This window comes from Dendropsophus ebraccatus, chromosome 3, assembly GCF_027789765.1.
Source record: "Dendropsophus ebraccatus isolate aDenEbr1 chromosome 3, aDenEbr1.pat, whole genome shotgun sequence".
Lineage (NCBI taxonomy): Eukaryota > Metazoa > Chordata > Amphibia > Anura > Hylidae > Dendropsophus > Dendropsophus ebraccatus.
Genome location: NC_091456.1, coordinates 176,574,734 through 176,598,580, shown reverse-complemented (window position 1 = coordinate 176,598,580; position 23,847 = coordinate 176,574,734). Strand labels below are relative to the sequence as shown.

The 23,847-nt window shown below is 43.4% G+C and overlaps 1 protein-coding gene across 2 annotated transcripts in view; it reads left to right on the top strand.

Annotated features, from left to right (window-relative positions):
• ME2 (malic enzyme 2) overlaps nt 1-23,329 on the top strand; it is a 38,082-nt gene extending 14,753 nt beyond the window's left edge. For both annotated transcript variants that reach the window (XM_069964816.1, XM_069964815.1), the window contains 12 exons: nt 1,565-1,726; nt 4,425-4,528; nt 4,812-4,921; nt 6,097-6,194; nt 6,864-6,977; nt 7,527-7,641; nt 8,210-8,352; nt 8,445-8,547; nt 11,380-11,450; nt 11,887-11,985; nt 13,059-13,192; nt 23,147-23,329. In XM_069964816.1, coding sequence (XP_069820917.1) covers nt 1,565-1,726; nt 4,425-4,528; nt 4,812-4,921; nt 6,097-6,194; nt 6,864-6,977; nt 7,527-7,641; nt 8,210-8,352; nt 8,445-8,547; nt 11,380-11,450; nt 11,887-11,985; nt 13,059-13,192; nt 23,147-23,198 — 1,305 coding nt within the window. In that variant the 3' untranslated portion in view covers nt 23,199-23,329. The remainder of the gene's footprint in view (nt 1-1,564; nt 1,727-4,424; nt 4,529-4,811; nt 4,922-6,096; nt 6,195-6,863; nt 6,978-7,526; nt 7,642-8,209; nt 8,353-8,444; nt 8,548-11,379; nt 11,451-11,886; nt 11,986-13,058; nt 13,193-23,146) is intronic.
• Nucleotides 23,330-23,847: the final 518 nt, after the last annotated feature.

The window sequence follows — 23,847 nt, the reverse complement described above, 5'->3', positions numbered from 1 at the left end:
AGCTGTCAAACATGACAGCTGCATCCGATTACCGGATCCAGCATCTCCCTGGTGTCTAGTGGCGGAGATCCCTCCTCCGGGATGTTATCCCGGAGAAGCGATCTCCGTTTCTGAAGCCGGCCGGGGACCGCTCCAAGATGGCGCCGTCCCCGACTCGGCACTCGTTTGTTTCCGGCTGCAGCAGCCGAAAGCCAACGAGTGCCGATCTCATGGATCTCTGCAGCATATCTATGCTGCAGAGATCTCAATGAGAGATCAAAGTGTATATACTAGAAGTCCCCCAGGGGGGCTTCTAGTATATGTGTAAAAAAAATAAGATTGTGTTGTTGTGAATAAAAAGCCCCCTCCCCTAATAAAAGTCTGAACCACCCCCCTTTTCCTAGGTTATAAATAAAAGTAAATAAATAAACAAACATGTTTGCTATCGCCGTGTGCGTAATCGCCCGAACTATTAATTAATCACATTCCTGATCTCGTATGGTAAACGGCGTAAGCGCAAAAAAATCCCAAAGTGCAAAATTGCGCATTTTTGGTCGCATCAAATCCAAAAAAATTGTAATAAAAAGCGATCAAAAAGTGGTATATGCGCAATCAAGGTACCGATAGAAAGAACACATCATGGCGCAAAGAATGACACCTGACACAGCCCCATAGACCAAAGGATAAAAGCGCTATAAGCCTGGGAATAGATCGATTTTAAGTGACGTATATTTGTTGACAATGGTTTGAATTTTTTACAGGCCATCAGATACAATATAAGTTATACATGTTACATATCGTTTTAATCGTAACGACTTGAGGAACATGCATAACAAGTCAGTTTTACCCCAGGACGAATGGCGTAAAAACACATTTCCCCCAAATAAACAAAATGCGTTTTTTTTTTTAATTTCACCACACTTTGATTTTTTTTCTGGTTTCGCAGTGTACTTTATGCAAAAATTCAGCCTGTCATTGCAAAGTACAATTAGTGACGCAAAAAATAAGGGCTCATGTGGGTTTCTAGGTGGAAAAATGCAACTGCTATGGCCTTTTATGCACAAGGAGGAAAAAACGAAAACGCAAAAATCGAAATTGGCTCTGTCCTTAAGGGGTTACAAGGCACGCACCTCTTATAGAAGTTGTCTAGGCTTAGAAAATCCAGGACAGAACAGGTCCTACAGAGACTCTTTGTAAGGCTGAGTTCACAGGGCGTAAAACTGGCGGAATTCAGCAACGGAGAATCCCGCCAGCCTCCGTGTCTTACTGACAGTCTATGGGAGGCTCGCGCGCCTCCTCTCTCTGTGCGGAAGAATGGACATGTCGATCCGAGAGAAGAGGTGTGCAAGCCTCCCATAGACTGTCAGTATGACATGGAGGTTGGTAGGATTCTCCACCACTTAATTCCGCCAGTTTTATGCCGTGTGAACGACGCCTTACCTCTCTACTCTGGGTATGGATCATGAACACCGTACTCTCTTCTATTAAATCTCTAATAGGATAGATATATATATAATTTTCTGTAGCAGACAATGACTTTCCAGGTATGTGATGTGCCTTCCTGAGCTTTGCTTTCCTCTTGCAGGCCGTTGTGGTGACAGATGGAGAGAGGATATTGGGTCTCGGTGACCTCGGGGTGTATGGAATGGGAATCCCTGTAGGAAAACTGTGTCTGTATTCGGCGTGTGCAGGTATCCGACCTGAGAAATGCCTCCCAGTGGTCATCGATGTCGGCACAGATAATCCGGTACGGTATGGTTTCCAGCATGAGTGGTCTATTGCTTAGATATGCTAAAATTAGCTGATCAGTGCTGGACTCATGGGTGACCCCTAGTGGGAGGGTAATAATACTTTACTATTACACTGGTCTCCAGCTGCTCCAAACTACAACCCCTGGTTTCCCCTCACAGATCACTTGGTTGTATCCTGGTGCATAGGACTGCTGAGAGATAAGAGCTCTTTGCATTTAGACTTCACACTGTATTCTTAATAAAACAAAATGTTTTAGAGCTGCATTCACAGTTTTGCAGCCTCCACAGCTGAAATCTTCCAGCACGTCTTATTTGCCTAGTGTCTGCACTGAGCAGTGTATGTATTGACATCTTTACAGTATGCACACTACATTAAAGGGGTTATTCAAGATTAGGGAAAAAAAAACAGCAACTTTCATGCAAGAATAGCACCTCCGCTGTCCTCAGGTTGTGTGTGGTATTACAACTCTTCAGTTCAGTAGAGCTGAACTACAATAGCCAAACTTAGCAAAACATAATAAGAAGCTCAGCTACATTGCTAGATGCATGTAGACATTTCAGTAACATTTAACAGAATAGTGAGTGCAGCTCTGGAGTATAATACAGGATGTAACTCAGGATCAGTACAGGATAAGTAATGTAATGTATGTACACAGTGACCCTACCAGCAGAATAGTGAGTGCAGCTCTGGAGTATAATACAGGATGTAACTCAGGATCAGTACAGGATAAGTAATGTAATGTATGTACACAGTGACCCCACCAGCAGAATAGTGAGTGCAGCTCTGGAGTATAATACAGGATGTAACTCAGGATCAGTACATTATAAGTAATGTAATGTATGTACACAGTGACCCTACCAGCAGAATAGTGAGTGCAGCTCTGGAGTATAATACAGGATGTAACTCGGGATCAGTCCCGGATAAGTAATGTATGTACACAGTGACCCCACCAGCAGAATAGTGAGTGCAGCTGTGGGGTATAATACAGGATGTAACTCAGGATCAGTACAGGATAAATAATGTAATGTATGTACACAGTGACCCCACCAGCAGAATAGTGAGTGCAGCTGTGGGGTATAATACAGGATGTAACTCAGGATCAGTACAGGATAAATAATGTAATGTAGGTACACAGTGACCCCACAGCAGAATAGTGAGTCCCTTTAATACAGCGGTTTACAACAGGGTGGGCGCTTCCATCGGGTGGCCCAGGTTGGCCCGCCTCTCCTATGCGGAATGGGCCTATGGAGCATTCAGAAACCTTGGTGGCTGGGACCGGAGCACTTTATTCCTAGTCAGCATAGTGGTCAGGTACCACACGTGGAGTGCACGGTGTTTAGTGTCGACGCAGCGTAAAATCCTCCCTGTGGATGAGGTGGTTAGGGGCACACTCTGTGACCTGGTGAAGGTGCGCTCTCTGGAGTACGAGAGGCTGGGGGCTGGTAGGGCCTCTTGTCTTTGGAGGGGCTTTGCCTTTAAGGTTCCTTAGCCTGCGTCTCCTGTCCTGGTGGTGGGCTGATGCTAACACCTTAGTCTTTTGTTTTGTGCTATAGCTGTATAGGAATATAGGGCTTGCAGGTACTGAACTTGGGCTTTGGGGCTGTGTGTGGGGCTGAGAAGCCCCAATATGGTTTGCTGTGTATGTTTGTGTATATTATTAGTGTGTTTATTTGTGTATATAGTTTGCATATTTTGTCTCCACCTGGGGTTGGGGTTTAGTGTTAGGTTGGGTGGTGGGTTATATGGGGGGAGGGGGTTTCTGGGGACTTTAGTATAAACAGAAAATCCTGGTCTGGTTCATGGACGTCTGTTATCATGTACTGGGGGCATGGGATGCGGTACCAGCTCAGGGCCCCCCAAAAAAATAAAATAAAAATAAAAATGTTATGGTGTTTGGTGTATTGATTTATGTATTTATTTGTGCATTTATTTAGTTTTGTGGAACGCAACCGGACCAGGGGGTTAGTGTATAGTTATGTTAGTTATTGTTAGTTAAGTTAAGTTTCATAGTGTTATTATTGTGGTGTTTGTGGGAAAGTCTAGTTTGCACGTGTGGGGGATAATACAGCGGTGCGTTTGGTGAGTGTGAGGCTGGACCAGCCAATACGTTTATGGACTTTTAATGCACTTATATATAGTGTACAGTTATGTTAATTATATTATTGGTTTGTTATGTTTTATATTTTTAAATAAAAGATCTACAGGATGTAACTCAGGATCAGTACAGGATAAGTAATGTATATACACAGTGACCCCACCAGCAGAATAGTGAGTGCAGCTCTGGAGTATAATACAGGATGTAACTCAGGATCAGTACAGGATAAGTAATGTATATACACAGTGACCCCACCAGCAGAATAGCGAGTGCAGCTCTGGAGTATAATACAGGATGTAACTCAGGATCAGTACAGGATAAGTAATGTAATGTATATACACAGTGACCCCACCAGCAGAATAGTGAGTGCAGCTCTGGAGTATAATACAGGATGTAACTCAGGATCAGTACAGGATAAGTAATGTAATGTATGTACACAGTGACCCCACTAGCAGAATAGTGAGTGCAGCTCTGGAGTATAATACAGGATGTAACTCAGGATCAGTAGTGTATGTACAAAGTGACTCAGTTTTATATGTGGGGTCTTAGGTTCTGAACAAACATAATCCCCTACATTTCTAAATTATTTCCTCAATAGAAATTATTAAAGGATCCATTTTACATGGGACTGTACCAGAAGAGAGATCGGACTCAGCTTTATGATGATCTGATCGATGAGTTCATGGACGCTGTTACAGATAGGTAAGTGTCTTATTGGAAAATGTATCCTGTGTTTTATCACACTATAGGACATCCCAGAACTTTGGTGGTACGCAGGATTGTAGAACACAAAATAAGCGAAAAAATAATCCTAATAATTCAGATGTCCCTGGTGGCCTGAGGTAGTGGGCAGGTTCTGTCACTAACTTGTCTGGGTTGGTGGTCTAGAAGAGGAGAGGGCTGATACCTGGCGGTCTTAGCGTATATGTAGGGGGGGGGTTAATGTTCAGTTTCTGTACCTAATAGTCACTGATGTGTTTTCCAGGTATGGCCAGAATACTCTCATCCAGTTTGAAGACTTTGGGAACCACAATGCCTTCAGATTCCTGAGAAAGTACAGAGAGAAGTATTGCACATTCAATGACGACATTCAAGGTATGATTTGGTAAAGAAAAAATATGTCCGATACTGCAGGGCAGCTGAATATTGTGATTGGTGAATGTATCCTGTTAGACAGTAAAATGGACCATTACTCTACATGAAAGGAACCTGTCGGCTCCCTAATGCCCTGTAAGCTTCTCCAGTTAGCTGGGCTGTTGGGCTTTCTGAACATTTAAAAAAATTTTGACATGTCATAGGGATATGTGGGGTTGTGGGTGTTCAAAGCACATGGCTGAGCCTACTTTCTATCCGCATGATACAAGCCAGTCCCAGGGCCTTTTACACGGCCCGATTATCAGCCAGGAGTGCTGCTAGAAATGCTGCTGTGGCTGATAATCGGCCATGTAAAACAGACAGTGATCAGTTTCCAAATCACAAGCAGTGTATACTTACCATCAGTGCTGCTTGTAATCCAGAATCCAGCTGTCTCATTCAGCCGCTGTATGTTCAGGCCACCGCTCCCTAATTGACAGTCGGAGGAGGCGGGGCCTGAAGATACATTCGGCGGCTGGAGGACTGTGGAACTGGATGCCGGATCACAAGTAGCACGGATGGTAAGTATACAGTGCTTGTGATCTGGAAACTGACAGCACATATATATCTGTGCTGTCAGTTTCCAGGGCTGCACGAGCGTTACATGGATCGTTGATGCAGCCCCGCAGCCCCCCCCCCTTTTTTTTTTTTTTTTGTGCCGTGTAAAATTACCACAAACAAGCTGATCTTTCTGTTTGGCTCTCATTAGCGGCCGTCCGCAGCCAACACATCTATTAATGTAAAAGGACCTTTACATTTTCAGTCCATCTCATGCATGGCACATAGCTGGAACAGAACACACTTAGAGATTGGTCTGGGTCTGAACAACCCCCCCCCCCCCCCCCACACCCCCAAAACAAAAAAATACAATTTTTTTTTATTATTTTTTCTGCTGAGCTATGATTGCATTAACAGTGGCAGCTGAGGGCCCCCCATTGTACTGTGCTGAGCAAGCTTCCCATAGAACTGCCCTCACCTACTCCACCTGGGGTCTGGGAGATCTCCTGGAGAGAAGTCAGGCCTGGAGCAGATCTAGGAGCCAGTATCTCCAGTGATATATACATTATATGTTATTGTACGTGTGCTATTAGTAGTATAAATCTGCACATTATATAAACTCCTTACTCTTTTCTTAGGTACGGCCTCTGTGGCGCTGGCCGGACTCCTCGCAACGCAGCAGGCGCTGGGAAAACCTATCACAGAGCAGAGAGTTCTCTTCCTTGGGGCAGGAGAGGTCGGTCATTTTTCTATTCCTTATGTACAATTAGATTGACATAGATAACCAATAGTAATTGTTTATGCATATACACTTCTTACTCATGTCGGCCAAACCTCTGCTGCTGGTGGTGGGCTCCACCATCAGTATAAAGTGTATCGGGGTCTAACGAGACTACACAGTCAGATAACGTATGTGAAGATAGGGGTTGGGCGTGATGGAATTTCAGTGCCTGACTCCTTTGTTCTCTGAGATATAAGCCACCACTAAGCTCTCTGGCTGCGGTTTACCCCTTCCCTCCCCTTCCATAAGGAACACAGGAACATTTGGCCACGTGTATGTGGAGGATCTTGGCCACGTGGTACATTGTAAAGCCAGTGCATCAGTAATCTCGTCTCTCTGCATATGCTATCTTGTTGTGTAATGTGTTAGTAATCAGGCCGGCACAGTGCCAGCCTGTATACTCCAGTGATGTTTTAGTATGTTGTGCTGTGGTCATAGAAGTCAGGGAGGGAAGTACCTGTGTGAGTACTGCTGGCAAACGGCTCAGCTCTCTTCCTGAGGGCAGTGAGGGCAGTAAAGTCACCTGATCACCAGTCTAATAAATCATGCAAGTTTTGAAAATTTTCTGAAAAATTGCCACTGTATGTTGCTAGCCTTTTTGGCTACTGTGTTTGTTTTCCACAGGCTGCTCTGGGAATTGCTAACCTTATTGTCATGGCAATGATGGAGAATGGACTTTCAGCAGAAGCCGCACGAGAAAAGATCTGGATGTTTGACAAGTTTGGATTATTAGTACAGGTGAGAGACAGAAACTAGTGGTGGTTCCCATATTACTAGGCTACATTATATTCTTTTATACAGGAGCAGTATTATAGTAGTTATATTCTTGTATATAGGGGCAGTATTATAGCAGTTATATTCTTGTATATAGGAGCAGTATTATAGTAGTTATATTATTGTATATAGGGGCAGTATTATAGTAGTTATATTCTTGTATATAGGGGCAGTATTATAGTAGTTATATTCTTGTATATAGGAGCAGTATTATAGTAGTTATGTTCTTGTATATAGGAGGCAGTATTATAGTAGTTATATTATTGTATATAGGGGGCAGTATTATAGTAGTTATATTCTTGTATACAGGAGCAGTATTATAGTAGTTATATTCTTGTATATAGGTGGCAGTAATATAGTAGTTATATTCTTGTATATATTTTTTTTACACTACCCTTTAGATCAGTAAATCATAGGAAGAGCATTTGTGAAGCATTTCTAAGCCTGAAGAGACTTCTGCTGCATTGGTGTTGACATAAAAGATGTATCTGTACAATTATCATTGCTTCTTAGGGCCGAGATGAAAAAGCCGATGGCAACCAGGAGTCTTTTGCCCATTCTCCTCCAGATCAGTCGGTGAAGAGCTTTCTAGATGCAGTCAATGTTCTGAAGCCGACTGCCATCATCGGTGAGTGATTGGGTTACAACATCCTGAGGACAGTGGTGCAAATAGATAGTCATGATGTGAAATGGGGACGTTTATCAAGGGGGTTGCGCCTAATTTTTGGTGAATAATTGCATTTTTCAGCCATTTTTGGTCTAAGTTCTATTTATGAACCAGTATTTGACAGTCGACTTTTTTTTAATCTGCCTGTTTTAATTATTCACCCAAAATTTCGCATAATCCGGGATTAGCGCCCAATTTATCATTTGCAACTTTTTAAAAAGTCGCATAAAGAAGCGCAAGCTTACGTCTGGTCAGAACCAGGTGAATAAAACTGCGCAATTTTTTCATAGTTGTGCCTTTTTTGCGCCTTTTTATTTAGATGCATTTACTATGGCAGTGCTACATGTTAATGAATTAGTCACAAGAAATTAAGACAAAATACACACCAATCCCCATTAGAATAGTTGCACTTATTAGACTTCTTAGTAAATTTCCCACTTAGTGGAGGAAGTAAGGTCCCTGCCAGTGCAGAGTATTTCAGCAGACAGTGATATTACTATAATTCGTTGTGACGTGACGTTACATGTAGGTGTTGCTGGAGCCGGACGCCTCTTCACAGAAGATGTTGTGAAAGCACTGGCTGCAATCAATGAGCGGCCGGTCATCTTCGCTCTCAGTAATCCTACGACGCAGGCCGAGTGTACAGCGGAGGAAGCCTATACCTGGACGGAGGTTTGTGTTTGTTATGGCATAGTGTCCATAAAGTATTATCAGGGATGACATCATGTCAAGAACTTTTTGTGACTTTTTTTTGTATTTTTCAGGGGCGTTGTCTCTTTGCCAGTGGCAGCCCGTTTGATACAGTGACATTAAATGATGGCCGTACCTTTAAGCCTGGACAGGGCAACAATGCCTACATCTTTCCAGGTGAGGAAAAATTAGTTTTATCTTGTTGTCAGGGAGTTGCAGTAAAAGTATTCCCATGAATTGCCTGTTAGGTTTAAAGGTCCCCATACCCCTTAGACTTTGATTGTGGATGGAGGAGGGCGGACACAGGGGGCAGACTGCTTTGATCTCCATCAATCCTGAGAATGTAGATAGACATTTTACCAGCATCATCTTCAGTGTCGCAGAACATTGACGAGCTTAAAGTGACACTGCCCCCCCCCCCCCCTTTTTGCATTCTGACATCTCTACACAGATGTAAAGGGTAAATTTAGCAGTTTTCATACCTTATTTTGTATCATACGTCATGGTGCTTGTTCAAGTAAAAAGTCATCTTTTATCAACTGCAGATTGTGTTTAGTGGGCGGGGCCTTGTGGCATTAGCACTACTTAGCCACACCCACAGCGACACTGCTGTCCCCGCCCTCTTGAGGCCCACCTAGAGGGGGTGAGGCCTAGACCTTTAGGCCAGCCTGTTCCAATGGCCGGAGAGGGGGCGGGCCAACGGTGGTGTTGTGGACGGGGCTAAGTGGCGCTAATGCCACAAGGCCCCGCCCACTTAACACAATCTGCAGTTGATAAAAGATGACTTTTTACTTGAACAAGCACCATGACGTATGATATAAAATAAGGTATGAAAACCCCTAAATTTACCCTTTACACCTGTGTAGAGATGTCAGAATGCAAAAAGGAGGTGACAGTGTCACTTCAAGGGGCCTATTCCACGGAGCAATAATCGGCCGATTATCGCTCCCTGGAATAGAGACAACGATCAGCCAATGATCAGCCAATCATCTGCTAATCGTTTTAGGTTCAAACCTAAAATCATGGGGCACCGACTGCGCATCGCTGCGTGTAATAACGGGCGTGGCGGGTGACCGACGATTTCACAAGCACCATACTTTACCTAAGCATGTTGCAGGTCTTCTCCTTCCTGCGCTCCTCCTTCTTCCCGATCCCGCGAGCAGCAGCAGCTTCAGAGCGGGCTGTGTTAGCTGAACGCTCAGCCAATCACTGGCCAGGACTGCCGCGGCCAGTGATTGGCTAAGCGGTCTGTGAGCTCAGACAGGCCGCACCATAGCTGCTGCTCCGCGCGGGATCGGGAAGGAGCGCAGGAAAAGACCTGCAACATGTTTAGGTAATGTATTATGTTTAAACAAGGGCTGCAAGGACATCGTTAACGTCCCTGCAGCCCTCGCTAAACTATTGTCGGGCCTTGTTATAGGCCCAGTAAACAAACACCGATCAGATCGGCGCTCGTTTACATTATTGATCGGGCCCCCATCGGCCCGTGGAATAGGACCCGAAGAGTTAGATCAGCACAGATCAGCTTGTTATCCCCTATCCATAACTACTCATAGGAATACACTTTAAGGCTGCTGAGTTATGTGAAGATTTACTTGGTGTCAATGTAAAATCTACGATTTCAGGAGGATTCTTCCTATTTGAAATGGGCCTGTAAAGGGCCAAGCCAGGAGTGTTGCTAGAGAACGGTCCATGTAAAAGTGACAGCTATCATCCTCTGCTGTTCGGGTCTTTAGAGTGGGCTTTAAAGAGTCACTGTCGTATTTTTTTTTTTTTTGCAGAAATCAATAGTCCAGGCGATTTTAAGAAACTTTGTAATTGGGTTTATTAGCCAAATCTGCCATTATCTGCATGTAAAAAGCCTTTTCCCAGGCCCCCCCCCTCCTTCCTCTTTTTCATCCACTCTGAAAAATCAGAAAATTGTGACTTGTTGCAGGAGACGTCCCCTGTCTGTTCTAGGGAGAGGGGAGGGGGGAGGAGGAAGGAGGGAGTTAGCCGGCAGCAGAAAGCAGATAACAGAGGATTACAGGCTGGGTGACAGCTGTAATCCGAGCTCAGACAGGTCACTGGTGATGGTCAGAACAGATATCCCGTGAGGGATTTGTAGATTAACTCTTTGTTGTCCTGTTTTGGTCTTTTCTTTAGCTCTCTCCATAGGAGAACAATGAAGACAGGGGGGAGAGCTTCAAACTGCTTTTTCATGATAAAAATGCATTTTTCGGATAATAAACCCAATTACAAAGTTTCTTAAAATCGACTGGACTATTGATTTCTGCAAAAAAAAAATTCACGACAGTGACACTTTAAAATTTATCGTTGTCAGCCACACATCTTCCTGTGTAAACAGGGGATATAAGGCCGATAACAATAAAAGAAAACGGACAGCACAGATATGTATATATTTGGGTCTTGCATATGTATAGTTCCATGCTGTCAGTTTCCAGATCCCAAGCAGCAGTACATACTTACCTTCCATGCTGCTTGTGATCCGGCTCTCCCATCCTTGGCTGCTAATGAATGATTGACATCTGGAGGAAGTGGGGGGGAAGTGAAGAGACAGCCAGAGGACTGAAGAGTTGGATGCCAGTTTACACAGCAGTGTGGATTGTAAGTAAGGGGTGTCAGATGCTGGTCCTCCAGGTGTTTCAAAACTACAATTCCCATCATGCCTGGAAAGCCAAAGCTTTAGCTGTCTAAGTATGATGTGAATTGTAGTTTTGAAACAGCTGGAGGGAGGTGAGTTTGACACCTGTGGTCATTTAGGGGGCTTAAAGGGCCTCCGGCCCTCCAGCTGTTGCAAAACTACATTTTCTATCATGCCTTGACAGCTAGCTTGGGTTTAGCTGTCCAGACGTGATGGTAATTGTAGTTTTGCAACAGGTGGAGCTGGATAGGCTGCAGAGTCTCCTGAACTATCCCCAATGGTGCCATCAGAATTTAGTGAGGTAAATGGTGTTGGCAGTGCATTTTTTAACCTCCGCTGTCCGTTATACCCTGATCTGTCACCAGGGGTCGCTCTTGCTGTTATCCTGAGTGGAGTGCGTCACATAAGCGATCGTGTGTTTCTTGAAGCCGCTAAGGTGAGTGTGAGTGTAACCCCAATCACATGCTCGGCCTACACTCCCTTTAATCTCTACGATCGGCGGGGATCCGCCTTCTTGGATCTGCATCTTCTAGTAATGTGGGATCCCGTTATGAGTTGGGAAAACCCTTTATCTGTATATAATAAGCTCATGAGTCAATTCCTCCTGGCACAGGCCTCTAGGAAAACATGAGGTGTAAGGAACTTCGGACTTTCTGGCTCCTTACAAAGTTCTTCCAGGAAACTTTACAAAGAAGAAGCTTCCAGTTAGTATCACTAAGGCTATTCCAGGATGATCAGGATCCCATTAACGTCATGTGCCATAGTGCTACTTATGTTTCCGAGGGGCCTTTCCTGCTGAATGCTTTGTATATGGTGTCGGTCACCAATGTGAACACAACCTAAGTAATCACAATTCTGTTGCTTTTTTCCAGTCTCTGGCAGAACAGTTAACTGCTGAAGAGCTGGATCAGGGGCGCCTGTACCCGCCACTGTCCAACATCCGGGAGGTCTCCATATGTATCGCTATCAAAGTAGGTGCAGCCTCCTAACCTGTTCTATTCTGGGCAACAATACCAGTAGCATAGGATGTAACCCAGGATCAGTACAGGTACACAGTGACCCGACCAGCAGAATAGTGAGTGCAGCTCTGGAGTATAATACAGGATGTAACTCAGGGTCAGTACAGGATAAGTAATGTAATGTAATGTATGTACACAGTGCCCAACAAGCAGAATAGTGAGTGCAGCTCTGGAGTATAATACAGGATGTAACTCAGGATCAGTACAGGATAAGTAATGTAATGTATGTACACAGTGACCCCACCAGCAGAATAGTGAGTGCAGCTCTGGGGTATAATACAGGATGTAACTCAGGATCAGTACAGGATAAGTAATGTAATGTATGTATGTACACAGTGACTCCACCAGCAGAATAGTGAGTGCAGCTCTGAAGTATAATACAGGATGTAACTCAGGATCAGTACAGGATCAGTAATGTAATGTATGTACACAGTGACCCCACCAGCAGAATAATGAGTGCAGCTCTGGGGTATAATACAGGATGTAACTCAGGATCAGTACAGGATAAGTAATGTAATGTATGTACACAGTGCCCAACCAGCAGAATAGTGAGTGCAGCTCTGGACTATTATACAGGATGTATTATACTGTCCTGTCTGGGGGGGGGGGAAGTCGGATTAGGGGTGGCCGGACGCTTAGGTCCAGGGGTGTCAGCAGGAGACAGCAGCAGCGTCGGGCGGCCCGGGACTTGGGAGGGTACCAATCCGGAACTCCGGACGCTATCCTGATATGCATCAGGATAGCGTCCCGTTTCCCGGCGTCCCCATAGAGTTCTATGGGCGCGTCCGTGACGGAATTCCGGACGAAAATAGGACAGGATCTAAAAAATCCTGACCTATTTTCCGGAACAGACACCCTTCAGGAAAAATCCGGAAGGGTGTCCGTGAGTAATGTAACTCTATGGGTCCGGAAATCCGTCCAGATTTCCTGACAAGAAATCCGGGTGGATTTTCCGGACGTGTGAAGGGGGCCTAACTGAACATAGACATAAGGTTTTCTCTTACCATTGTACACTTTCCTTCCAGGTGATGGAGTTTGTCTATCGGAATGGCATGGCTTTCCAGTATCCTGAACCACTGGATAAGAATGCCTACGTTCGCTCTAAAGTATGGAGCACGGACTATGACTCTTTCTTACCCGACATCTACGACTGGCCTGAGTACGCATCAAAGCCTCATAAAATGTTCTGACCTCTCTCTTACACTCGACATCCTTCTGCTCCCGCGGGCTCAACACCTCGTTTTATACAATACCTTAAACACCTTCAAAAACTTTCAGAAAGTCTTCAAACTTCCGGTGCCTCGTACAGCAATGACCTCCTGTGCAGCAGAGTCACACATCTACTACATTCCTGCTTTACTACATCCCATCCACATCCCACATGCCAGAAAGGGACACGCCTCTAGGAAGTTCCTCGCCCACATTGGTTGTGTTCTTAACATACATATATACTATATCTAATATATTTTAGAAAAGTACATATTTATTGTAACACCATACTTTTATTGTAGTGCAATATTATCAGATGTTTATGCCCTGTGTAAACCCTTAGAACAAGTGCCACCTTTGTCCGTAGACTGTGTGTGGTATTGCAGCCCAACCATTCGGGGTTGCTTGGTAAAAAGATATGTTTTTGTTTTTTTTTGTTTTTGTTTTTTTTTTTAAACCGAAAAACAGCACCACTCCTGTCCAGTGGCAGTGACTGGTATTGCAGTTCAGCTTTTTTTTGGTGAAAAGTGCTGAACTGCTGTACCAGATGTGGCACTGTAAAGAAAACAGGCCCTTTTACTGTCAAGGTGTTGCTGTTGTTTTGGAACTTGAGGTATTTCTATTTTTCCTATATGTTGTGTTATGTCTGTAGGGGTAAGAAAAATGCTGCCATCCGGTATATATTATATTTACGTACAGGTTTTATTGTAGACATATTTAACAAAAAAAAAACGTTTTGGAAGTATTTTGCTACCTGACGTTTCCTGCTTTCTATATTTCACTTGTCAGCTTTGCTGTATAGACTGGGACAGCATGGGCAGAGTCATCTCATTATTATTAATCTTCTGGAAGTCTAGATAACAGGAGTGAAACAGCCAGAGAGCCCTGCTGTAAATGAGCGCCAATCTAGGGTCTTTTACACGGCTCTATAATCGGGTGGCCAGGGCTGCGCAAAATTGTGAGATTATTCGTGCGGCCTTAGTATTAGAGAACCATTGGCCGCACATCTCCTACGCCACGGTGAGATGTGCAGCTGGCAGCAGATCATGGTTTAACACTTCAGAAGTGAGCAGCTTACCATTCATCGCCTCATCTCTTGGCCTATTAGGCTGTGTTCACACATGCAGTAACACAATGTGAATGCATCACTTCATTGCAGTAATTAACCGTTTAATTTCCGTCCATCAGTCCTTCACTGCATTAATGCACAGAAACTCCAGCATGTGTGAACATACCCCTTACCTATGTGCCTGATAATCGCCCCATGTAATAAGGCCTTAATACTGTGCACACATATAAAGGCTCTGTATGCAGCTCCCCTGTATTCCTGATGTATAGTGCCTGAATATTCTCTATCGGTATAGAGATATGAAAGGAGCATGCATGCAGGATAAAGCATACATCATGGCCAAAGCTGTAAATGATTACAAGATAGTCACATAAAAGACAAACTAAAAATGGTGCATCAACTAAAGTGTGACACTCCTTATCATGCAGTTATGCTATGAAACATGTATTCTATATATATATATATATATATATATATATATATATATATATAATGTGTGTATGTATATATATATATATATATATATATGACCCTTGAACGTGCAGCATCTTATTACCATTGGTTGAAGAAGTTGGATGCAGTCCTAAGGCCTCATTCACACGTCAGTATTTTTCAGTAGTATGTGCTGATCAGCAAATACTGAATTCTTTGCAGCCCATTAATTTCTATGGTGCTATTCATACATCCTGTAAATTTTGCCGATCCACAATCCGCAACCCCAAAAAATAGGACAGGTTGTAATGCGGTCCGCAATTGCGTTACGGACATTCCAATAGAAGTCTATGGGAGCCTTCACATTTAGCGGAGAACACCTAAGCAATCCACACTTCTGTGACATCACCATTTAAGCTTCTGCGGGCTGGTTAGGACAGCTAGTGACATCATTTTAGGCCCCCTTCCCCTCTGGTGCACAATATGGATGCACTACATATGATATTTGCGGATTGCAGAGAAAAAAATGCAGATCACGAATTTCATCCTTGAAAATATACTGGCGTGTGAATGAGGCCTAAGGCTTCCTGGGAAAACATGGATACAGCCTATGGTTGTATCCATGTTTTCCAGGACTCCCTAGGACTGCATCTAACTTCTTCAGCCACCGGTAATCGAATGCCACCTGGTTGAGGTTCACTCATCTCTACTTCTGTATAAAGTACAGACAAAAGAACCATCATTTTTGGTGTTCTAGTTGATGTGTTTTTTCTAGCAAACACTTGTCTTCTTGCCACTGAGACCACTGTTGTTTACTGTGTGGCTGTATGTGCTTAAAGGGAAGTTCTCATCGAAAAGTGGTCGATTTTTTTAATCAAGTTTTTATGTTGAACCTATTTTTTAAGAATTTTTTTTGGTGGTTTATTCAAATTTTTCATTTTATTATATATTCTAAAATAATCCTAAGTACTTGGTACTTTAAAGGGGATTTCCACCCAGATTTTAAGTTGCCCATATAATTGTAAATATCAAATTTGGTCATTTATTAAACTCCAGAGATATTGTCGTAATTCTTCTGTCGCCGTTTGTTATGGCTGCCATTTATTAAGTGACAGCGGGGAGGGCAGCCATATTGGTTGTAAATTTTGATTTGGCTTCTTAAAAACTGTCATCATGTTCTATGAGTAACAAAGTGTCCGTTAATTGTGAAGGTAATGGTGGTCACCAAAATGGCTGCATTCCTGTTGCCACAAGTAAAATTATAACAAGCAGCAGAAATATTGCTTTGTGTTCCGCTTTAATAATCGACCTAAACCATAATCAGGACGAAAACCAAAGTATAGAAATTTACATAGATTGAAATCACTATATTTTCTCTAAAATTTTTGAAATTTAGATTTTACTATGGAATTATGGAATTTTTTAGGTTTTTTTTTTTAATTTTTTAAAATTTATCTTAGTTTTTAATTCAAACGGCTTCTTCAGTTGAAAATTAAACTTTAAAAATTTTTTTTTTTTTAAAGTACTAGTTCAGCAGCTGCTGCTATGTCTTGTATGTTGGGTTTGTTCCCCTGTCACAGAGGCGTGTTCTCAGGGATGCTGCTAGATCTTATGGGGCAAAATTCCGTCCGTAATTCTATTTTTTGTATTTCTAAATGCTGATTGAAAAAAAAAAAAATTACTGTGAAGGAGCGAAACAAAAATGAAGGATGGAAATGTTAATGTTCATGACACCTTGTTGATGTTGGTTTGATGTTCTTTATGTTTTTAGTGACTATGAATAAATTATATACAAGTTCACATGTGTAATCTCTAAAACACAAAAATAATGTTATATTGTGGTAGTATATCTCTCGCTATATCGTGTTTTGAAGCCTCCATTTTGTTCTCTTTTTGCCCCTGATGATGCCGCATGAGAAACAGGAAGGGGAGGGGCACAGACTGCTTCATTACTGTGCACTGAGAAACTGGAAAAGCTGTGCACCTTGTGTAGCATTCACTTCTCAACAGCCCATCAATGCAAGTGTTTGTTGGCTGATCGGCCATTCTGACCTGCTGAAAAATGATTGGCTTCTGGCCGCACATCTCCCAGTGTAATAGGGATGACTGCCAGAAAGGGCAATGATCCACTGATCTATGATTGATCCTTGTAAGGCTTTGTAAACAATCACCAAGATCTGCACTCGTTTCAATGGCCTTGGCCCGTCTAATAGGACTGTTAACATGGCTAATCTGGTGGAAATGTTGCCTGTTGGGTGGGATATGAGGCAGCAAAGGATCAGTAAGTTCTTGAAGTTGATGGAAGCAGGACAAATGAGAAAGCAGATCAGAGCATCTCCAGAATGGCCAGTCTTGTAGCTGTTCCTGGTATGTAGTGGTTAGTGACCCTAGAGATGAGCGCAACTCATCTCGGCAGGAGTCATGGGTATCTAGTGGCCACCAAAAGTTTTCCAATGAAGTACAACATTATGGGCCCTCAAACTCATTGATGTGTTTGGAGGTGAAGCTAAGCAAAGAAGAGGATCTGTTTCGATAATTTTGGAACCATATACAATAAGGTAACCCAGCTGGCATATAGAGTCCATACCTCAATGGGTCAGATGTTTTGGTTGGCGGTTCTAATATTATAGCTTATCGATGTATCAATGTGTCATTGAGGTCTTGACTAAGGAACGCCTAGAAAACTGGGATACAGCCTATGGCATAGGCTGTATTCCAGTTTTCCAGGCGTTCCTTAGGCTGTATCCACCCGGCAGACAGCGGGAGTCAGATGCAGAGATTTCTGGTTCGTACGAACCAGGAATCCAGCATGTTCGCTCATCTCTAGTCTTGACATGGTGCCTCACCTCAGACTGTATGTTGTCAGCCATAGTTTTTGCTGTGTGCCGGTTCTGTACAATCTCCTGCACATATAAGAGGCTGCTTGGTTGTTTATGGGTGATGTAGCAGATAAACAATCTTAATCTCTCAGTCAGCAGAAGACTGTTCATGCTTTGCCATTGTAGTTTATACTTTTTGGAGTAAGTGATGAGTTTTGGTTTATGTTCATTATTTGTTTTGTGCCGTAATGCAGGTAAGTGTGTGCTGATGGTATGTGGTTATGAGTCTTTCCCAAAAATTTAGTTTATGATCAACTAAAAAAATGTCAAATGTCTTATTGGTTTGGGTCTGTCACCTGGGATGCCCATTGACCTTGGGGCCTGCTTCCCTTTTTCTTGATAAGGAGGTGATTACATATAAGCAGGTCTCCATTAATGTCTATGGCAGATATGGAACCTGCCAAAGTGGTTCAGAGAAGGACGACCAGCGACAGGGTCATGGGTGCCTGAAGCTCACTGATGTGTGTGGGAAATGAAGGCTATCCTGCCTGATCCGATCCCACAGAACTGCTGAAAAACTATTGTTGGCTGTAATAGAAAGGAATCCGATCACACAGGATATCACGCCTTGCTATATGGGGCCCTGCAGACTGGTCAGAGCCCCAATGCTGACTCCTGTCCTTCACCAAAAAAGCCTACAGTGATGTGTGCATCAGAACAGGAGCAATGAGTGAAGGAAGAAGGTGTCTGGTCTGATGGATCACGTAACATTATATGGGTGGTCAGATGTGTGTGCGTCACTTACCTGGAGGAAAGATGACTTCAGGATGCATTATGGGAAGAAGACAAGATGTCTGGGCAATGTTCTGCTGGCATCATGTGGATTTGTAGTGGAATCCTTGGTCTGGAGCACCGTTAGGAGCACTGCCCTGCTCCAGAGCATGAGCTGGCCCTCCCGCACGATTATCATTAGAAGGAGTTTGCTGGCCTGGGCTCTGGGGCCGGGGCTGTGCTCCTAACAGTGCTCTGGACCAAGGATTACACTGCTAACAGCACGGGAACGGTGCTGAGTAGGAAGGTATGACACATACCATCCTCGTTGCTGTCCAGTGTGCTAGAGGGGGGCTATCAGCAGGTCAGATTTGTCTAACCTGCTGATAATTCCCCTTTAATAAATTACATGGCTCGAGAGTCATGCTACCAGGTCTGTGGGGACATAGAGGTGTCCCTTGTGGCCGCACAAATAGCTCAGAAGGAAGGGCATTGGGCTAGCAATATCCCTTGCTTTAATCTATCACACGTCAACATGTTGAAAGACATCGATCAGCTGACGAACAAACGTTTGCTTACCGACTGATCATTATCTCTATTACACCGGGAGATATCCATCTGATTGATAAGGCCTTTACAGATGGTTTTATGGTCACCCACTACGGGTGTTACTAGTGTTTTACACCCCTCGCAAAAGTCTGTATTTCAAGTAGCTGTGGTAATAAAGTAGTACCTAAGTTTTACCACAAGATGCTGCTATTGTATGTAACTGTACTTGTATTTTGCACAGCTGCAGCTAACTAAAGGGTTATTGTTTGTTTGAAATCTGTGCACCAATGGGAACCCTCTCTTCTCTGTCTATCCTTATGCTCCTTTCTTTCTATGCTTTCTTCTCCACCACTCACAGGGGACATTACACCTCCTGTAGGAAGTTGTCACATGGGGAGAGGAAGTATACACCCACACTTAGTGAGTCTTACCCAAGTCTTGGTCGAGAGAGGACGCAAGACAAGTTGGTCCCTGCTGTAGTCCAGCTGGGCCCTGGCTTTGCCAGGGCCCTGCTCCAGAACTAGTCCGTAGTGTGATCTAGTTGGTGGTAGTAAACAGATGCACATGGGAGACGCAGAAAACAGCACTTCTACACACTATCCAGTGTTAAGCTACTCCAAGGAGAGGACAAGTCAGAGATCACCCCAACCCACGCCGAGAAGTCTAAAAGTGCAGGACAGTATCCTGATAACAAGAGGAACTGATCCGGATAGAACAAAGTTGTTAGAAGCCTACATACTTTATCTCACAGCACAGGTGTCACCAGGAAATCTCGCCCACTCTGCTCAACCCAGGTAACGAGGTCTGGGGCTTGTGTCATCCTCACAGGACAGGTCACCCGACACTAATAGGAAAAAGGTGGTATAGCGACAAAGGTTGAAATTGGGCACAAGTAAACTTATATTTTAACCCATAGCTGCACCAGGACGTTATTGAACGTCCTTGTGCCGCTATGGGAGTTCAGAGGGGGGTTGCGCGGCGACCCCCCTCTGAACTGCCGCGATCCCGGATGCCGCATGTAGCCCGGGATCGCGGCTATTAGCGGGCACGGTCCGATCGCCGTGCCCGCTAATTAAGTACTTAGAAGCAGCTGTCAAAGTTGACAGCTGCTTCTAAATACTTGCTGATATGCATCCCTGGTGGTCTAGTGGGGGGATCGCCCCCCTGCGGCGCGATTGCGGGGGGGGCCATCCCGCATCCATCCCGGGCCGGGGTCTGCTCCGTAATGGCGCTGATCCCGGCTCGGCATTCTATTGCTTTTGGCTGCAGCAGCCAAAAGTAATAGAACACCGATCTCATGGATTCATGCAGTATAACTATACTGCATGGATCTCTATGAGAGATCAGAGTGCATATACTAGAAGTCCCCCAAGGGGAATAACCCTAACCCCAGGGGGAATAACCCTAACCCCAGGGGGGCTTCTAGTATATGTGTAAAGTAAAAGAAAAATGTATTTTTAATAACACAAAATCCCCTCCCCTAATAAAAGTCTGAATCACCCCCCTTTCCCCATTTTATAAATAAAAATAAATAAATTAATAAATAAACAAACATGTTTGCTATCGCCGCGTCCGTAATCGCCCGAACTATTAATTAATCACATTCCTGATCTCACACGGTAAATGGCGTCAGCGCAAAAAAATCCCAAAGTGCAAAATTGCGCATTTTTGGTCGCATCAAATCCAGAATAATTGTAATAAAAAGCGATCAAAAAGTCATATATGCGCAATCAAGGTACCGATAGAAAGATCACATCATGGCGCAAAAAATGACACCTGACACAGACCCATAGACCAAAGGATAAAAGCGCTATAAGCCTGGGAATGGAGCGATTTTAAGGAACATATATTTTCTTTAAAAGGTTTTAATTTTTTACAAGCCATCAAATCAAATAAAAGTTATACATGTTACATATCGTTGTAATCGTAACAACTTAAGGAACATATATAACGAGTCAGTTTTACCCCAGGGCGAACATAGTAAAAACAACCCCCCCCCCCCCCCCCCAAATAAAAAAAAAAACATTTTTTTTTTCAATTTCACCACACATATAATTTTTTTCTGGTTTCCCGGCACATTTTAGGCAAAAATTACATCTGCCATAGCAAAGTACAATTAGTTGCGCAAAAAATAAGGGCTCATTTGGGTCTCTAGGTGGAAAAATGCAGGCGCTATGGCCTTATATACACGAGGAGGGAAAAACGAAAATGCAAAAATGAAAACTGGCTGTGTCCCCTAAGGGTTAAAGTCTTCAGTATTCTTCTTCTTCTACTTCATCTTCTAAAGTTCCGTCAGAGCCCACTTCTACCCTGGGTTGGGACTTTCAGCACACACTCCTCTCCACTACTCTGAACTGTTCTGGACTCTCAGTGCAAACTCCTCTCTACTATTCTCAGCTCTACTACCCTAAAGTCACATGTTACCATACAGCAAGTGACCGTCGAGGGCACTCCACAGTTTCACAGTTCAGCTCCATTCACTTGAATGAAACTGAGGACAAGCGTGGCAAAATTGAACACTAAAAGTGGCCATATTTTTCTAAGCTTGGATGACCTTGCGCTTTTCTCCTGATTCTATTTAGTGATTATGGGGGGTCTGAACATGTCTGTGTGATGTGAAATGTTTTTGAAAGTAACCCGATCTCTATTAAAATATGTTTTATGCAAGTTACCTAGATTTAGGAAAGGTGTAGGAAGCATGAATTCATAAGCCAGGATAGGGGGTGGGGTAACATGACTGCAGAGTCTGACTACGCAGCGTTTGTAGTCTGTAACCATGGAGACACATAGCTCTCCATTGGAACTGTGTATACAAAATAGTAATATAGTGGAACCTTGGTTTAAGAGTAACTTGGATTAAGAGCGTTTTGCAAGAAGAGCTCACAGTTTTTCAAAATTGTAACTTGGTTTAAGAGCATTTCTTTGGTTTAACAGCTCCCTGAACTGGGTGGGAGGGGGAGTCGGGCAGGGGCATGACCTGCACAGGGTCTACAGCCCTGTACTCTAACCCAGGAAGTCTCCCTCACCTTCTAAATCATAGCAGATCCACTTCAGGCTGGGGCTTACATCAGGGGACAGGACTGTGGAGGTAATCTCTTTATAGCTGTAACCTCTCTCTCTCTGGACAAAGAGCGCTGCATTTGTGCGCCCACATATGTCCTGCTCATTCCTTCATACTCCCTGCAGTCTGTCAGGCTTTGTGTTTCCCATCCTCTCCATTCCTGCTATAATGTGCCTGCACCCACACTCAGCTATACACACTGCTGCTATAATGCGCCTGCACTCACACTAAGCTATACACACTGCTGCTATAATATGCCTGCACTCACACTTAGCTATACATACTGCTGCTTTAATGTGCCTGCACTTACACTCAGCCATTCACACTGCTGTATATAAAGTTTCTGTCACTGTCCTTCTGCACAGCTCTGTGATTCTCACTTCCTGATTGGTCCATGCTGAACACACACCCCTTCCCCATTGCTGGCATGTGACTAAACAGACATCTGACAGCAGCCCTGCTTCTCTATTCTAGCCTGTTGTACTACACTACTGCATTATGGGGATCTGCAACTCCATCCTGTATCTACAACCTGCTGCTGTGTTATCAGGGTTATGTGATTGCTATACTCTACAGTAACTTATAATATCACATATTCAGCTGTTTCTCATTTTGTTTCATTTGTTCTACATGTTGTTCAGAATAAAAAAAAAATCATTATTTTTGGGGGTGTGGAACCAATTGTCTGCTTATCAATGATTTCTTATGGGAAAATTTGCTTTGGTTTAAGAGTGGATTTGGATTTGTTCTGGAACTATATATGTATATATAACTTTTTTTTTAAAAAAAGATGCTCTCCCATTGTCCTTATTTATGTAATGTAACTCAAGTGTCGTTCACTAGATAGACTGCAGGAATGTCAGCACAGCATCGGATCTTGGTGCCTACCCACAGCTCTAGTCCAGGTGTATAGTTGTTTCTGTGAGGGGGGGGGGGGGGGGAGATTATACAGTATGTGGTTATCCCTGGTGCCTGTATGAGCTGCTGTTATGTAATGGCCGAGATTTACTCCAGTTCTGACATCCATTGTTGTCTTCATGTAAAAATTCCTTTGATCATCGCTAAAGAAATCACCCAACAACAAAGTCAGCTCTGCTACATCTATGCACTACACTACAATACTAGGTGGATGGAGCAATGGGGGCTTCATTTAGATGGAACTAATTTTAAATAAAAATCCTTTTCTTTTTTTTCTCTTTCTAGTGGGACGAAAACCTTTGAAGACATCTGGATAGCAGCAGCGCGGAGACAATAGAGATTCCTCCGACACTTACTGTTTTATACTGGCAAACTCCTTTCTCCCCAAAGTGCCTTCATATTAATACCGAATATATATCAGTATGTATTTGTTATACTGCACTTAATTTATTTGAAAAAATAAAAAAATCATCACTCACTGTTGCAATCATTCCCGTAATTGATACAGATGGCAGATGTTAGTTTGTCAGTGCAGCACAGCAACAATGGGATCTTTCCTGGTTTTATGTGACTTAAAGGGGTTGGATTGTTTATGTGACTCTTTAGGGGTTTCAACCAGTGATAGCAAGAGGGTTCTACCCCCAGTTTGTATAGAGCAGTGCTTCTCAATTCCAGTCCTCAGGCCTCACCAACAGGTCATGTTTTGAGGATATCCCATAGAAAGACACCTGTGCTAATACCTGATGCACTGAGTATAATTATTTCGCCTGTGAAATACTAAGGAAATCCTCAAAACATGACCTGTTGGTGATGCCTGAGGACTGGACTTAAGAAGCACTGGTATAAACTATATGTTATATCATCTATCTTATCTATCTATCTAGTTGTAGCGATGATCCACGGCACTCCAAAAATTGTGGAAAAATGTAGTAATTTATTCAACCGAACATGTTACAAAGTGCAACACAGCAAAAACTACTCAGAAC